Consider the following 17,381-nt stretch of genomic DNA (forward strand, 5'->3'; position numbering starts at 1 on the left):
CTGAAGGGAGCAGGCGTGAGGGCTGCGCGCTGCTATTTCTAACCATGCGGGAAGGCGAGCTCCGAGTACCCTGCATCCTCCCTTGGCTCGCTCCTGCCTAGTCTGGGTTCCCAAATTGCCCACAGGCACCTGTGCGCCCCACAGGTGAGCGGGATGTGAGGGACCCGCCTCTGACAGTAGAACCAAGCATCATTTCTTCTCTCTCCTGGTGGTCTCAAACCCAGTCTGGCCCGTATGGTGCTGTGTGGGTCCTGTTCTGTGAGCACCAGGGATCCGGGCTCGGGGGTCACCCCATCCATCTCCAGGAAGTCCAGCTGGAGGAAGGAGGGCGAATTGGGGAGGCGGGGCCCGGTGCTTGGGAGCAGCCCATATGGCTGGCAGTCCCCAGCCTCAAACCCGCACGCACTGAGGGGATCAGAGCGCTAGCCGGGGTGCTCGGGCTCTCTACCTGCCGGATGGCCAGCTCTCGCACGGATCCAGAGACGGAGCCCGAATCCGTGTTCCCACGGGAGGTCGGGCTCTTCACCGACTCTTACTCGGAGAGCAGCCGGTTCTGCTTCTGTGGGCACGAGCTCAGCATCACGCAAAACTTTGGGTCGCGCCTTGGGGTGGCGGCACGCGTGTGGGATGCGGTGAGGAATGGGCTGCCCTAAGTGAGGTTCCCGGAGAGGTCCAGTCCCCGGACCCCGCCTCTCCCATATGGATCCACCGTCGTGACAGTTTCCACTTTCTCTCTTTTTCCCTTCCTCATAGGCTCTGAGCCTGTGTAACTATTTCGAGAGTCAAAATGTGGATTTTCGAGGCAAGAAGGTGATCGAACTGGGCGCGGGGACGGGCATCGTGGGAATCTTGGCGGCGCTGCAGGGTGCGTGAGCTGGCGATAAGGCGGCAGGAGGAGGGGGGCTGGAGTGTGAAGTTCGACGTGGATTCCTAGGGGTGGGCAGGGCTTTTGAACTCAGCTCAGTTCTTTCCTTTTCACCAACCTCTACTCTCCTGCGAGGCTGACCGCGCTGATGAGCGTTCAGAACACTCAGGCTAGTTGGTTTCAGGGTGTCTAAAACAAGTAAGACAGGGATTCTGTGGAAAAAAAATGCTGGAGACGCTCTTTCGTTAAAATGTTCGCATGGATTTTCTAAAGGAGAGACCTAGAACGGTGAATCTAATCAAAGTTTAGTAGCTTTGTTATGTCAGGGTCTCTTACTTTTTTTTCTTTTTTTTCCGGGGGAGGGGGTGATGGGGTGTGGTGTAGTCTGGTTGAGACAGGCTCTTTTGTTGTCCAGACTGGCCTAAAACACATTACGTGAAGATTAGCCTAGAATCCCTGGTCCTCCTGCCTTACCTTTCCTAGTGCTGGGAGTGTAGGTGTGTGTCACCATACAGCCAGTCTTAGGCTTTAGAAGGAGCAAGGTTATGACACACAACACATACACACCACAAACACACACACATACACACCACATACACACCACACACACACACATACACATCACACACACTCACACACATACATACCACACACACACTCATACACATACACACCACACACACTCACACACATACACATTCACATTCACACATACACCACACACACACCACACACACACTCACTCACACACACACCACATACACACACTCACACACACACCACACACACACACACACACACACACACACACACATTCATCCCATATGTAGGGGTGGTAATTAAGTAGCTGAGACCCGGGAAAGGAAAAGGTCAGGGAAACTGCTTCACTTGGAGCAAGAAACTGAAAAGTCTCCTTGCCTTGTGCTGTAAGTCATGTAGACCAGGATGTCCTTATTCGTAGCAACAGAACTGAGTCACATGAAGGGCCGTCTTTGCACAGGCAGACATTTATTCTTCCGTTTGTTCAGTCAACAGGTATTCTAAGTCCTCTGTGTGCCAACAGGCATGCTGGGGCTGAGGGTTTGACATTAAATGAGGATTTCCTTTCTCCAAGGAACTTGTACTCTAGTACGGGACAATGTGGGAAGGCACTGCGGTACATGCATGATAGTGAGGTCCGTGTAGCGTGGCTGTGCTCTGGGTAGCTGCCTTGAGGGCTGAGTGAGCCATCAAGGGGAGGCTCAGGCAGATGAAGAGTTCGAGGGTCAGCAAGTTACATTAAAAGCAAAGAAGCCGAGTGGAGTGGCTCATGCCTGTAATCCCAGCACAGGGATTAGGGACATTGGTGTAAGGTCGAGGCCAGCCTGGGCTACAGGGTAAGACCTTGTTTCAGGTAGGAAGGAAGGGAAGGAGACAAGGAGGAAAGTGTGTGTGTGTGTGTGTGAGAGAGAGAGAGAGAGAGAGAGAGAACACCTGTCTTACTGTCATAACAGCTGGAGCTTTTGTGTCGTGTGTAGTTGACAAGTCTGAGATCTGGGTGTGGTCTGCTGTCTGATTTTGTGTCCCAGGGTTCAGCCGACCCTGGGATGTCTTCTCAGCACTAGTACAAGGTCCCTTCCTTGTGCACCACACTTATTCTGTCTACTCCCGATCCTTGCCCTGCTTCTTGGTGGGTGGGAGAGGCTGGCACTCCACTGACCGTGTGTCTCCCTCAGACTCCCCATCACGAAGCCACAGCCAGACATTATCACCTCGTTGCTTTCCATCGTCACACCCTTCCGTCCTGTGGGCTTCCACTCCTAGAAACCTCTTGGATTTTCTTGTGTTTTCTTGACTACGCTCCTGGCTGCCCATCCTGAGCCACCATTATCTCTTGCTCAGACTATAATAAGTAGTCAAGCTGGTTGGTCTTCTTGTTTCCAGTTCCACCCTGTAGTCAGAGTGGGTCTTTCCGAAATGGCTACCGTCACAATCACACCTCACCCTTCTGTGGAGTCTTGCTGCTTTTATCATAGGTGGCCACTGACGGTCTGCCTCCGTCTCCAACTCTTTCTGTACCTCTCCCTCCTGCTCTCCTCGCGTGATCTGATGACCTTCCGTTCATTCTGCAAATTTTCTTTGATGTCCCCTTCCTTAGGGACTTCATGGGGGCTGCACTTTGTGTTTGAAACATTCTTACTGCCTACTTAATGCAGATGTATTTCCCATTGCTAGGCTCATTGGAAAGCTTCCCTCAAGGCCAGGCTTTCAATATACACACACATACACACCACACACACACATACACACCACATACACATACCACACACATACATACCACACACACACACACACATACACACCACACACACATACATACCACACACACACACACACACACACCACATACACATACACACACACATATACACACCACACACACACTCCACATACACATACACACACCACACATACACACCACACACACATACTCCCCAATACACACCACACACACACACATACACACTGCACACACACACCACACACACACACATACACAGGCCTTCTTAGTACTCACACACCTGGGCCAGCTGGACCCCCTGTACATCGGATCACTGACGTACAGTGATGTAACCCAGCTAGCCCTTCTATTTCCTTTCCGTTCAGTCTCCCACTGTCCGAGAACTCTGATTCTTACCTCCTCTGCATTGTCATCCTTATCTGACGACTTTGTTTCTTCTGGTTGTGTCAGTTCTCAGACAAGTGCATGTCACAATATCTACTCACATGTCTGTGTCTATGGCCTTTCATCTTGTTATCACAGGTAGACAGAAGAGTGAAAGTAAACCTTTCCACTTGTTCATAAGACCTTGAATCTTCCCACTACTGAAAAAGATGCTGTTCCTTAGATCCTCTACTTCTCTCACACATCCTCCTCCTCCTCTGTGTGTGCTCAGGAGATACAGGATGTAGGATCAACCACTCCCCCACACACGATAGGCATCTCGGCATAGCTCTGTACACATATATCACATACATATACATACATACATACCACCTATACACACTCTGTGTATACAGAAAGTATACTTGTATGTGTGTTAAGGGCGGCTGACCCTACGTCTCCCAAACCCTTTCTCTGCTCAGGAGGGAGAGAATGTGTAAATGTGAATGCCCCATCAGTAGTTCCCTTCTTCAACCCATTTCTCTCTGGCTTTCCGCTGCTCTCCCTCTGGTGGCTCCATGGGCTCGTGACTTCACTCCCCCCCATGCTTTGAATCCAGGAGATTCAAGTCCACCCAGTGGACTTGGCATCTGACAACGATACCCCCTTCTCCTTCAAATGTCCTCTGCTTTCTGGGCCACGCTTCTGGCTTCCACACGCCACGGCACACTTATCCTCACAGGGGAAACCCTGAGTGCCCCAGAGCTCAGCAGCGGAATTTGACCCCTTGCTTTGTCTGTCTGTCCTCCCTCCTGAAGAGTCACATCACTTTGTGGCTTCGGATGTCCTTTTTATGGTGAGGACCTCGATCCTCTCAGTTCTACATCCAGGTTTGCACAACCCGGTCCTACTCAGTGTCTTCACGGGACTGTTTGACAGACATTCCAAACTTCGCTCACAGATGAGATCACGCTCCCGTTCCCGAGCCCGCCTTTCCTAAAGCTCCTTCCTTTTCATCATGGGCAGTTGGGCCTGAGTTGGGCCAAATGTTCAAAAACAATCCTTAATTAAAATTCCTCTCCCACCTTCTGTGTGTGTGTGGGGGGGATCAGTTTGTTAACGTTGAGGATGTGCTCAGAATATATTAAGGATTTGATTACTTTTTAGTCATTGTCACTACCTGAGTTCTAAACAACATCATCTCTGCTCTAACTAGTCCCCCTGGTTCTGGCCTTCCCTTCTGTAGGTTTGGGTTTTTGGGGTTTTTTTTGTTTGTTTGTTTGTTTTGTCTTTTAATATTTATTCATTTATTTTTATGTATGTGTGTGTTTTGCCTGTATGTATGTACCACATGCTATCCTGGTGCCTGAAAAGGTCAGAAGAGGGACTGGTCCCCCTAGAACTATAGTTATAGATGGTTGGGAGCCACCATGTGGTTACTGGGAATTGAACTCAGGACCTCTGGAAGAGCAGTCAGTGCTTTAACTGCTGAGCCACCTTGTTTCTGTTTTTTAATGAAAGTATTTCTCTTAAGTTCTGAGTCAGTGTAATCCTTCCCCTTAAAACTCCCCCTATCTTCCTACACATAACAGGATCCTGTCCCTTCGTCTCCCTGTCCCCAGTTCCTGTTGCTGTTTGTCTGACCCCTCTTCACACTGCAGGGCACAGGTCTCTTGCCTGTTGGTCTGTGTTTAGTAGACTTTAGCCAGGCAGAGCCACGTGGTTTGCTCCAGCGATTCCTTCAGGTCTTTTCCAAACAAACTCTGCTTAGTGAGGATTTCCCAAGAATCCCACTAAAAGTGTTCTCCTTGTCTTCTCCCACAGCGGTTCAGACCCTTTCCCTGCTCGGTGCCTCACGGTAGCATGCGTTGCTATTCAGTGTGTTGTGTGTCTCATTGCAGGATCTAATGTAACCCTGGTTGACCTTTGACCCCTGATGTTCTTGCTTCTACCTCCCAAGTGCTAGGATTATAGATGAGAGCCACCAGGCCCTGTTTGTTTGTGGTTTGTTGACAATGTGTCTTGTCATGTAGCCCCAGATGGCCTGGAACTCATGGTCCTCCTGCCTCAGCCCCCCAGGTTCTATGATTACAGACAGGTACACCATGCCTGGATGTTTAGTTTCTTTTGGTCCTGTCTTCATTTTCTGCCGCTGCTCCTTCTGATTCTCCTTCTTCTTTTTAATAAAAATGGAAATTAAATTTGGGGCCAGGCAGTAGTGGCACAGGCCTTTGTTTGCCATGGCATGCATGTGGGGGGTCAAAGGAACATTTCGTGGGGGTCAGTTCTCTCCTTCTACCATGTAGGACTCAGAGATAAAAACCGGATTGTCAGGCGTGGCAAGCATCTTTATCCACTGAGCCAGAGCCCCATTACCCTTCATCTGAAACAGGGCGCCATGTAGTCTAGGCTGGCCTCAGACTATGTAGCCAAGGATGACCTTTCTGATCTGGCTGCCTGTACTTTTCTAGTATTGGTATTATAGATATGTACCACCATATCCAGTCTAAAAAATACTTTATTTGGTGGACTCAAACCCAGGTCCTTACATACCCTTCCAACTGAACTACAAACCCACCCAGCCCTTGGCACTATTCTGTAAGTTCCACAAGTGTCTTGTTCACTAATGGGTTCCAGACACCTGGCTTATGCACTTAAGTAGCTTCTACCCACTTCTACTTTATCATCAAGACCATGCTTCTGATTAAATAGTTACTTTTGTAACTACTTTTGTGGCTGTTTTCACATCTGAAATGGGCTTTCGGGAGGCTGCAGGTTTGTTCTGCCTCTGGCTGTATGGCCCTTGAGTTTAGCAAGCACTCAGTACACGTTTGCTGTGAGTGAAGTGTTCTGAAATGTTGATCTGATTGCCTTTACCTCAGATCCCCCCCTTAAAACCTGCTTCTCCGACTGGCAATATAGCTTACCTGGCCTGCGATCACCCTGTCCAGCCTGACTCTCTCTTAGCAGGCAGTCGTCCTCCGTTTGGGTCTTACATTCTTCTTCCAGTTTCTACATCTTCTAGCCCAGTGGACCCCTCCTAGTGCTGTGACTCCTTTCCAGTTCCTTGTGTGGTGACCCCCAACCATAAAGTTATGTTTGTTGCTACTTTGTAACTGCAATGTTGCTACTGTTATGAAATGTAACGGTAGATATTGGATGTTTTCTGATGGTTCGGGGATCACAACCCACAGGTTGAAAACCTACATTGTAGAGCATAGCCTTCCTCAACTCCACCATGCCCTTTGCGCACCAGGCATTCTTGTTCCCTACTCCCTGCTCAGAAAGGTGCACCTGACCGACGTGTGCCTGTCCTTTTGGGCTCAGCCGAGGTCACATCTTCTGGGTTTGCATGGGTGGGGGTGTGTAGCTCATCCCCCGGCTTAGTCTTGCTCCGGCTTTTGCTGACATCTGACTGTTGTGTGTTGTGCAGAGGGGTTGAAGATTAGCCCGGAGAGAATGTTGATGTTGTAGAATGTGGAGTAAGGAGAGTGGCTTGGCTGACAGCGAGGTTAGGGCAACTAAAAGCCAAAGTGTGGACTTCGGGCTGTGGGGACACAAGGCCTTAGAGTCTCTGAGCCTCCAGCAGGAGTCAGGAGCCCTGTCCTGGTCCCTCTGACTTGCATTTGTCTTCCCCACTCTCCCTCAGGGGGGGATGTCACCATCACTGATTTGCCACTGGCCCTAGAGCAAATCCAGGACAACGTCCACGCCAATGTGCCACCCGGAGGCCGGGCTCAGGTGTGCGCCTTGTCCTGGGGAACTGACCAGCATGTCTTTCCTGGAAACTATGACTTGGTGCTGGGGGCAGATATCGTGTACCTGGAGCCCACCTTCCCGCTGCTGTTGGGGACCCTCCGGCACCTGTGTGGGCCCCATGGCACCATCTACCTGGCCTCCAAGATGAGAGCAGAGCACGGGGCGGAGACCTTCTTTCAACACCTGCTGCCCCAGCACTTCCACATGGAGCTGGCCCATCGGGATGAAGATGCCAATGTCAACATCTATAGGGCCAGGCACAGGGAGGTGACACCTGCCGGACAGCAACCCTTCTGTTGAGGAATGGCGTCCCTCCAAAGCAGTGAACATCAGGACAAAAGGAAAGGATGGATTGTCCCTCTTCCTCCTCCCCTCTTGACTGTGGTCCCCTATTCTTGGGAAGAGGCAGCAGAGTGGAACCCCAGAAGCCTTGAGTTAAAACACAAAGAAAGCACCCAATACTTGCCTTCAGAGGAGGGAAGGCATCCAGGATAGTTAGGAATAAGGGGCGGAAATTGTATGAATAGTCCCTGCAGAGAGGTCAACACTGAACTCTTCTGGTTCTTTAAGCAGAATGGACTTAACAAAAACATACTCTTTGAAAACTTTTAAGGGGAAAAAAAAAGAGAGCATTAATTATCTCCTCTGTATCCCCAAACATGTAACTGAGATACCTCAGGACACCTGTTTCTTTCCTGCTGCTGGAGTAGGAATCTGGATAAGGTTAGTCTTCCTAGACCCGAGCCCCGGGGAGGAAAATCAAAGATGTCCCTTTGGACTGGAGCTTTTTTTGTCCTTTGCAAAGCTCAAGACCCCATCACAGGCATCTTGTACCAAATTCTGGACTGGCTTTTAGGTTCTTCTAATCTGGTGTTCTTCCTTCCATGTTCAGGTTTTCCTTCTTGTTTTGCCTTCGGTTCTTGTCTCTCTCCCTCTGGAGCAGTCTGGCTCTCTTTTACTTGCTCTTTTTACTCAGCCTTTCAGCACACAACCATCTTTACTGTGTTTGCCACTGTTCTCTTAACCTCGATGCCCAGCCTCGAAGTCTTGCCATCCTCCAAAGCCTGCTCTAATTAGCTTCTGCTGCGAGAACAGACATCGTTGCTTGGTACTCAGGCACACACACCTGCTCCTAAACACTTTGTATCTCAATTCCTGGTTCTATTGCACTTTTAGCCAAATCGCTTTATTCCCTACCTCTATGCGGCATCCCTGACTTCTCCACTTTCCAGATGACTCCCTTCCAGGAAGAGTCCTTGCTCTCTGTCTAAACTCATGTTTTGCTTCTGGAAAATAAAAACAAGACAAAAAAAAAAAAGCCTTCCTTTTTCTGAGCTTTCTGTTTGGACGTGGTTTCTTTGTCTGGAGATCTTTTAGCTGTTTAAGGACCTTTATTGCCTTACCTGATTCTTATTTCCTCAGACCAATAGCTACATTGGAGGGCCGAGCTATGGTTTATTCATCACTGATCCCCTGAAACTGGCAACAGCTCCGGGCACACACGTGTTTAGCAGATATTTTACTAATTCAGCAATTATTTTTTGGGTTTGTTGAAGGAACTCTGCTTCTCCAGGTGACCTTGGGCAATTTCTTGAGCCCACCTACCTACTTGCCGTTAGTCCTGAGTCATAAATGGATAATGAAAGTACACCGGAAATAAAGAAACAAAGTATCACCTACAAGTCTTGTGTTGTTATTTCGTGGCAACTTTATCCCTCAGGCTGTGAAATGATTTAATGAGGCAAGCATAGGAGGCGATTACATTCCCCCGGCCTGCAGGTGGCAGCATCCTCGCTCCACGCGTTCTTGCGAGGCGTTTTGGTCCTCCCGCCACGCCGTAGGCCGGCGTCCCGTCCGTGCGCCAGTGGGCGGGAGTGCCAGAGGGATGTCGCTGCTGCAGTCGCTGCGCTTCTTCCCGGTCGCGTGCACCAGCCGCACGGTGAGGCCTCCCGGCGCCGTGAGCGCGCCCTTCCCTTCTCCCGACCCCGGCCGGCGCACAGTGCCCCCGGCGCCGCGCGGACGCGCTGCCTCTCCTCCCGTCCTGCCCCGGACGCTCACCCCTTCCTCCTTATCCCTCCCCAGGCGAGGGCTGTCCTGCTTCAGCCGTCCCAGCCATGGCACACGTTTCACGCGGGCCCATCGTTGTCGTCTTCCGCCTCCAGCAAGGAGCTCCTCATGACGCTGCGGCGGAACACAGGCTACTCCTTTGTCAACTGCAAGAAGGCTCTGGAGACGTGTGGCGGTGATCTCAAACAGGTGCAGTGCGACGTGGTGCTACGGCTCCACCCCATGCTTTCTTTCCGGGGTCACTCTGGGGAGCATGGACGCGACCTCTGCCCAGTGAATGGAACCCAAAGAGGAGAATGGCTGAAACGATAGCTTTGCGTTTCGACTTCGTTTTCACTGGAAGCGGTTAACCTAGAAACTCAGAGTTAACTGGCTGAACTCCATGTTCGAAGGCATGTGGGGTTTGCTCCCCCCTGGAGATCGGTGTTTGGGTAAATTTTGAAGTTAGAGTCCAGAGGCCCTCACACACGCTGTAACTCTGGAGATTGCAACGAGTCCGTTCGTGTTGTTGTGAGCGTTGTCTGTACGATGAAAACACTACCATCTATCCCACGGTGGGGTCGTGAAGATTAAAGGGAGAGAAACACCAGCTATCCAGCGCCCGGTGTTGAGCATTTACGTGGTTTCTGCAATAGAGTGTGGGTGTGCAGGAAAAGTCATACGGTTTGGACATATTTTAAAGTACCGTTCATTTCTAGTTCCTGTGACTGACTTTTCTCCCTGTTTCCATTCTGCATTTGTAGGCAGAGGCCTGGCTGCACAAAGAAGCCCAGAAGGAAGGGTGGAGCAAGGCCGCCAAACTCCACGGGAGGAAGACTAAAGAAGGCTTGATTGGACTGCTGCAGGAGGGAAACGCAGCTGTTTTAGTAGAGGTGCGTTGCTGGGATGCCACATCCTAGAGACAGTCGTGTTCTGGAGCGTTCGGTCTGTGGTAGACCCTTCCCATGCATAAGGAACCTGTAAGTGCTGGTTGGAGTTAAGTTCCCAAGGTCTCCGCTCTGTGACGGGGTTTAAGACTGTAAATGCGTAGGTGTCTTGATGGGAAGTGGCCTAGCAACCTAGATCATTTCTCGGAATGTGACTCCTGGTGCGGCCTTACCTGTTACTGGTAGACTTAAAAACTGGTTGCTGGGTGCGTCGGCTTTCACCTGTGCTCTCAACACTTGGGAGGTTGAGGCAGGAGGATTACTGTTGAGTTTGAGGGCAGCCAGGCTCAAAGTGAAATCCTGGTTTTTAGTCCTAAAAAGACATTAAGAAAGTTGGTAATTGAAGTAATGTATCGTTCGGAGTGTTGGTGGCTAATAAGTAGCAGATTTGTAGGATCAAGGAGAGAGCAAACAGAAAAAGGAGACACACAGCTGGTAGTGAGCATAGTTTGGGGGATGGGCAGGGCACTTCGAGGGTGTAATTCTAGTGCCTGCATGGTAGAGGCTAGAAGGTTAACTCAAGGTCATCCTTGGCTACTTAGCAAGTTCAAGGCCAGCCCCAGACCTTTCCACAAAACAGTGGGTGAAATGGTCATGGTGTGTGTGTGAGTCTTTACGAGGTGTTCCGGGATCCTCTGGGGTATGCAGGCTGTGACTGACTCCTTCCCTGGCTTCTGCCACCCGGAGCTAGGAACCTGCAGCTTTAATGTTCCCATCTGTGGCTTGTCCCGGCAGTGCCTTGGCTACATCTCCAACCTTAAGGCACTTTTAGAAACTATTAGTAGTAAACAGCTTATTCATGCCTTCCCATAGGTAAACTGCGAGACAGATTTCGTCTCCAGAAACGAAAAATTTCAACAGTTGGTCCAGCAAGTAGCCCTGGGAACCATGGTGCACTGTCAGAGCCTGACTGATCAGCTCTCCACCTACAGTAAGGTGAGCAAGCGTGTCTTCAGTTTGCTGAGCTTGCCTTCCACTCTCTAGAGTTTGTTCTTTTTTTTTTTTTTTTTTTTAACCTTTTTGGGGTGAGCGACTGAGGATTGGAACGCAGGAACTCCTATGCACACCGCTCGCTCCACCAGTGAGTTACACTTCTCTCTTTGGGCGGGGAAGGGGTTGAGATGGGCTTTCCCTGTGTAGCTGATTGTTCTGGAGTCACTCTGTAGACCAGGCTGTTCTCCATCCCAAGCGCTTTTTTCTTTTGAGGCAGGATCTCTCTAATAGGCCTGGCTTGTCTGGGACAGGGCTGGCCTCACACTTAGAGATCATCCTGCCTCAGCCTCTTGAACTCTGGAATTAGACGGATGAGCCATTACACCTGGCTTCCATCCTTTTTTGGGACAGGGTTTCTCCGTGAACCTGGGGCTCACCTATTCAGTCAGACTGGCTAGTAGCGAGTTTCAGAAAGACAATTGCTGCCTCAGTGCTAGATTGGAGCTGTGTCCCATCTTTGTATGTGGGTGTTGGGGGTGCGGCTCATGCTGCCCAGTGTGGTGACCCCGAGGGGACGCTTCCCAGGAGACTTCACCTCGGTCATTCTCATCTCTCAGTCCGGCTGGACAGCAGTGAGTGTCCCAGTGAAGCAAAGCTTTCGGTCAGCAGTCCTGAACCTTGTTCATCACAGGCTGACTCTTCAGCCCCAGCTGATCAGAAACCACAGATTCATAATTCAGAATAGAAAAGAGAAAAAGAGAGAGACAGATAAAACAAGCTACACAGTAAGACCCTGTCTCAAAAAAAAAAAAGACGAAAGAAATGAGCTGGAGAGACGCTTTAAGAAAACACTTCTATCCCATCACATTGGTGTGTGTGCTGGAGGTCAGGAGAACTTGCAGGAGTCACTTCTGTGACAACTCAGGATGTCCTGTTTGGTAGCACACAGCCTTACCACTGAGCTGCCTCGCTGGCTCCTTCTTACATCCTTTCGAATGTCATTATTTTTTATTATTTAACTTGGGTGCCCACAAAGGTCCCAAGAAGATGCTGCATCCCTGGAGCTGGAGTACAGGTGCTGTAAGCTGCCATGCGTGTGCTGGGGACTGAACTCCGGTCCTTGGAAGAGCAGCTGTGTGCTCCTAACCTTTGAGCTCTCTCTCCAGTCTTGACTCCCATTCTTTTTCTTTTTTAAGATTTATGTATTTATTATATGTAAGTACCCTGTAGCTGTCTTCAGACACACCAGAAGAGGGCGTCAGATCCCATTACAGATGGTTGTGAGCCACCATATGGTTGCTGGGAATTGAACTCAGGACCTCTGGAAAAGCAGTCAGTGCTCTTAACCACTGAGCCATCTCTCCAGCCCTTGACTCCCATTCTTCTTTTCCTTTTAAAAGACGTGTTTGATGTGTATGGGCAGCATGTGTGTGCAGTGCTCTCAAAGGCCGGGAGGCGCGGGGAACTGAACCAGGGTCCTGTAGAAGAGCAGCCGGTGCTCGTAACTACAGGGCCATTGCTCCAGCCCCCAGTCCTGTTACTCACTATTTCTGTAGATAAGCAGGCTCGTCGGATTACCGTTTTAATTATTTCTTCTTACAACACTGCAATGTACATTTGTGTCAGGTACTGGTGGTGACGTGCAGACCTGCTTTTCACTTGTCACGTATCATGGAAACAGGCTCTGTCTGTGTCTCACAGACTTGTCAGCCCTGACCACACTGTAGCCTTGGTTAGCCGTGTGCTTCTCATCCTTCTGCCTCCGCCTCCCACGTGCTGGGATTAAAGCATGTTCTACCGTGTCCATTACCATTCAACCATGTTCACTAGCATGTTCTACCATGTTCACTATCACAGTCTACTGTATTCACTATCATGTTCTGCCGTGTTCACTGTCGTGTTTTACCTTGTTCACTTTTGTGTTCTGCCGTGTTCACTGTCATATTCAGCCATGGTCACTGTCCTTTGTCTTTCTAGCTGCATGACGTTCTGTTGTGTGGTGTACCACGGGTTATTCAGTCGGTCTCCTGTGTGTAGACATCTGGCTATTGCCAAACTCTAATGATTAGAAATAACTGTTCAGTGGTAATGTTATGTGTGTGTGCCTGTAAAGAATTCATGCTTTTGTATCTTCCAAAGTTCATCAGGCTGGTTGTAGTGATGCATATCTGTAATCCCAGCACTTAAGAGGCAGAGGCAGGAGGATTTCCAGGAGTTTGGGGCTAGCTTGGGCTACATTGTCTTTCCAAGTCTTTCAGGATTGCAGAGTGGGACAGGACTAGAAAAGGAAACGAATCCTCCAGTTCCCAGCCCAGAACTGCAGAGCCGAAGGCCACGTGCCAGGCTCTGCTCCGCCCCTTCCTCTGCATGTGCTTTGACACATTCCTGGACACACTGCACAACTCCACAAGTGTTGATATTTTATGACTGTGCAAAGATCCCAGTGCGGTTTCTAGGAAATCCTAGGGCCAGAAGATGAGAGTCTGGTGGAGTTGGGGAGTCCAGAAGGAGAGTAAGATATTTGTAAGTGTGATGTTACCAGTTTTTAACATCCTTGGCTTAGTGGAAGTTTCTTCTATTTATAGATGGCCGTCTTAGTGTTTTCCAGGCCTCAGCTCTCTCTGCCTGTTCTTTGTGTGATTTCAGCCTTCAGCCAGCTCACACTTGTCTCCCGTACTTAGGGCTTCCTCAACTCCTCTGAGCTTTCTGAACTGGCGGCTGGGCCCGACAGGGAAGGCTCCCTCAAGGATCAGTTGGCCTTGGCGATCGGTGAGTGTCAGGGGTTCTGGAAAGTGGAAGATATGAAATGGTTTCCTGGTGTCTTTGGTGTCCTCCACATCTCATTCAGTAACTGAGGAGGAATGAATTCAGTGGAAACATGTCATACACATGTGCAAAACTCAACAAGTAATTAAAATAGAAATTACAAGCTCATGTGCTTCCAAGGGCAAGAGTATGGGAATGTGAGTCGGCTTTTCTGGGGAACAGTAGCCATGAAGAGGGGAGGGAAACACCACCCCAAGCTCTGACAAGTCAGTATATCAAGGGAACTGGAGTTCTGGTCCAGTCAGAATCCTGAATTCCATAAAGGAACTTAGATTTATAAACTAACACTCCTGGCTTTTAATGGGTTGCAACTAGTTAAAATTATCTCATCATTGTGCTGACTAAAGAAAGGCAAAGAGGAGACGGTGCTTCAACCTCTGTGTTGTGGCAAAAGCTCGCTAGAGGTAGAAAAGAAAATTGAAGGACTGGGTGACGGCTCAGCAGTTAAGAGCCCTGGCTGTTCCCAGAGGACCGTGGTTTGATTCCTAGCACCAGCTTGGACTAGTGAACATCTCTAACACCAATTCCAAGTCATTGTGACTTCCAAAGACAACTGCATGCATGTCGTTCACAGAGCATTGGGATCAGGGCAGTCAAAACACCCCGCATAGAAAATAAAGTGTTTTGGGTTTTTTGTTTAAGACAGGTTTCACCGTGTAGCTCTGTTTGTTCTGGAGATCTGTAACCAGGCTGACCCTGAACTCACAGAGATCCATCCACCTCGCCTCTGGTCTCTGCCTGCTGAGTGCTCACCATTCACCCCTACCCACTGTCTAAAAGTCTTTCCCTTTTAAAGAAAACTGAAGGTCATCTGTTTGAGGAGTTGGATAGTGAGTTTATGAAGGTGCATGTCTTTAGACACTTTAGCCACTGTGGGAGACCCATGCTCTGGTCACTGTGGGACTGCAGTGACCATCTTGTTCTTTCCATGTGTCCTGAGGGAGGGAGGAAGCAGAACTGGAGTTGCTGGGGATTCTCTGGTGTCTGCAGCTTTCTAGTCAGGATGCAGACGCTTTCACCTCGTCCTCTCTAGTTCCGTCTGCTGAGTCACCGAGCAGCCGGGCCAACGGCTGTGTGAAAAAATGGGACTTTTCACTTATTTCTGGATCTTCTACTGAATGATCTCTAGCTGTAACTGTGGCTAACCCTGTTTCTTCATGAGGCTGTTTGCCTCCCATCCCTTCCCCGTCTTAGTTTATTTAGGCTTCTCTTGGAAGGGGATCCTGGGGAAACAGGAGAAAACTAGAATCTGTGTTTGGTTTTGAGAATGTCACAGACCCTTTGTATTTTGATAAGCGGTAGTTGGAACTGTCGGTGAGTGGTGCTTGGAGTTCCTGGAGCAGACCTTTCCCAGATGCTGTTGGTGATGGGAGTTGTGTCGCTTGTGGGTGTGTCTTCGAGAGTGATTTGGTGCTGGGGCTGGGTTGTTTGGAGTCAGCTTTGGGTTGTGACTCCACCGCTGCCTGGCATTGCTGGGTGGGTCACTTGATTCTCTCAGCCTGAACTTAGTGTGATGAACAGCCAGGTTCCGAGTGCCCACTCTACATGACGCACCACAATACATGCTTTCTGCGTGTGCCACCTTCTTTATACCCATAACCTGAAATTCAGGTAGTATCATTTCCATATAGAGAGAAAGGTAGTTGATAAATGCCTAAGGTCCCAGAACCAGGAAAGGCAGAACCATGAGTTTGGCCTGTTGACAGCCAGCCTGTCTTAAGTAGAGCACTCCTCCAGGGGCTCTGCTCCTTTCCCTTCCCCTCAGACAGGCTGAGGCTGGTGTCTTCCACTCGCGGTGCAGATTGACTGTGTTCACAGTGCCCATGTCTGCCGCCTTAGTCACCACAATCCAGTGGTCATTGTCTTGTTTTTACTCTTTTATAGGGAAACTGGGAGAAAACATGATTCTCAAGCGAGCTGCCTGGGTGAAGGTGCCCTCTGGGTTCTATGTCGGCTCTTACGTGCACGGAGTGATGCCGAGCCCCTCCCTCCAGAGCCTGGTGCTCGGGAAGTACGCGGCCCTGGTCGTCTGTGAGACTCCTGAGCAGATCACAAACTTGGAGGAGGTTGGCCGCCGCCTGGGGCAGCACGTGGTGGGCATGGCCCCTCTCTCTGTGGGCTCCCTGGATGATGAGCCTGGGGGGGAGACAGAGACCCGGATGCTGCCCCAGCCGTATCTCCTGGACCCTTCCATCACACTGGGGCAGTATGTGCAGCCCCAGGGCGTGACTGTCGTCGACTTTGTGCGTTTCGAATGTGGAGAAGGTGAACAGGTGGCTGAGACCGAATAGGTGGAAATATTTAATTTTTACACCTGGATTTCCTTATAAAAGTTATTTTCTAAACCTTCTCAATTTTTTTTTTAAATTTAAAATGAAGTTATATATTTGTGGGTAAAGTTATTAAATGGCGATGTAATAAGTATAATTTCTCATTTGCATAATATTTAACATGTGTGCATATGTATGTGAGTTTATGTGACTTGAGTATGTGTGTGTGAAGTAATGTGAGTGTGTGTGAGTATATGAGTGTGTGTGAGAAGTGTCTGTGTCTGTAATTGTGTGTGTGTGTGTGAATGTGTCTGTGTGTAAGTGGGAGTGTGTGGGAGTGCACACTTGCCAGGCTTGTGTAGTAAGCACTTTTACCCAATAAGCCATCTCCCCAGTCCCCAGCCTGTCTGTCACGTAGTTCTAGAAGTTTCTAACACACCGTCTTGTTCCTGTGCCAAAGATCTCTTTGCATTGACTGACATTTTAGACCATGTATCTTCCCTGGAACTTCCTCAGCAATGTTTCATACTTGTTGACGTGTGCTAGAGTTGTCAGGGAGACGTCGTGGGCTCCTTTGTTGACAGACACAGCATGCTCTCTGTCATGGTGCATACATGGGCTGATATGTACCTGAGTGGGTGTGGGCAGCCGGGTCTGAGGCAGACAAGAATGACAGCGGTCCAGTTACGCTGCTCTGAGCATTGCCTTTATTTATTTGCTTTGATGCTGGAGATTGAACCAGGACAGTAGGCATGCTGCTGAGGTGTGTGCTTGTCTTTTGTCTCCTTTCTTTCTTTTTTCTTTCTTTCGTTTTTGAAATGGTTTCTCTGTATAGCTCTAGCTGTTTAGCTGTCCTGGAAGTAGCTCTGTAGACCAGGCTGGGCCTTGAACTCAGAGATTTATCTGCCTCTCAAGTGCTGGGAATAAAGGCCTGTGCCAGCTACTACCTGGCTTTTATTTTATTCATTCTCTCTCTCTCTCTCTCTCTCTCTCTCTCTCTCATTCATATGGTTTTTCGAGGTAGGGTTTCCTCTGTAGCTCTGGCTGTCCTAGAACTAGCTCTGTAAACCAGGCTGGCCTTGAACTCACAG

At 49.5% G+C, this 17,381-nt stretch overlaps 2 protein-coding genes across 2 annotated transcripts; both read left to right on the plus strand.

Moving 5' to 3' along the window:
* Positions 1–455: 455 nt before the first annotated feature.
* Positions 456–7,568, plus strand: EEF1AKMT3 (EEF1A lysine methyltransferase 3; the record flags this gene model as incomplete). Its single annotated transcript, XM_080935304.1, has 3 exons — positions 456–632; positions 754–865; positions 7,159–7,568. 3 exons carry the CDS (start codon positions 456–458, stop codon positions 7,566–7,568), a joined length of 699 nt encoding a protein of 232 aa, XP_080791430.1.
* A 1,555-nt stretch (positions 7,569–9,123) lies between these two features.
* Positions 9,124–16,444, plus strand: TSFM (Ts translation elongation factor, mitochondrial). Its single transcript, XM_080935303.1, has 6 exons — positions 9,124–9,207; positions 9,351–9,524; positions 10,079–10,207; positions 11,075–11,197; positions 13,876–13,963; positions 15,905–16,444. Exons 1-6 carry the CDS (start codon positions 9,154–9,156, stop codon positions 16,309–16,311), a joined length of 975 nt encoding a protein of 324 aa, XP_080791429.1. The 5' UTR covers positions 9,124–9,153; the 3' UTR covers positions 16,312–16,444.
* The last annotated feature ends 937 nt before the right edge of the window (positions 16,445–17,381 follow it).

This window comes from Micromys minutus (genome assembly GCF_963924665.1).
Source record: "Micromys minutus genome assembly, chromosome: 22".
NCBI lineage: Eukaryota > Metazoa > Chordata > Mammalia > Rodentia > Muridae > Micromys > Micromys minutus.

What these genes read in the sequence shown, in the direction of transcription:
- TSFM (XM_080935303.1), top strand. Translation starts at nt 9,154, where the DNA reads ATGTCGCTGCTGCAGTCGCTGCGCTTCTTCCCGGTCGCGTGCACCAGC. An exon ending in TCGCGTGCACCAGCCGCACG is followed by an intron (nt 9,208 to 9,350) that starts GTGAGGCCTCCC and finishes ATCCCTCCCCAG; the next exon opens with GCGAGGGCTGTCCTGCTTCA. An exon ending in GTGGCGGTGATCTCAAACAG is followed by an intron (nt 9,525 to 10,078) that starts GTGCAGTGCGAC and finishes CTGCATTTGTAG; the next exon opens with GCAGAGGCCTGGCTGCACAA.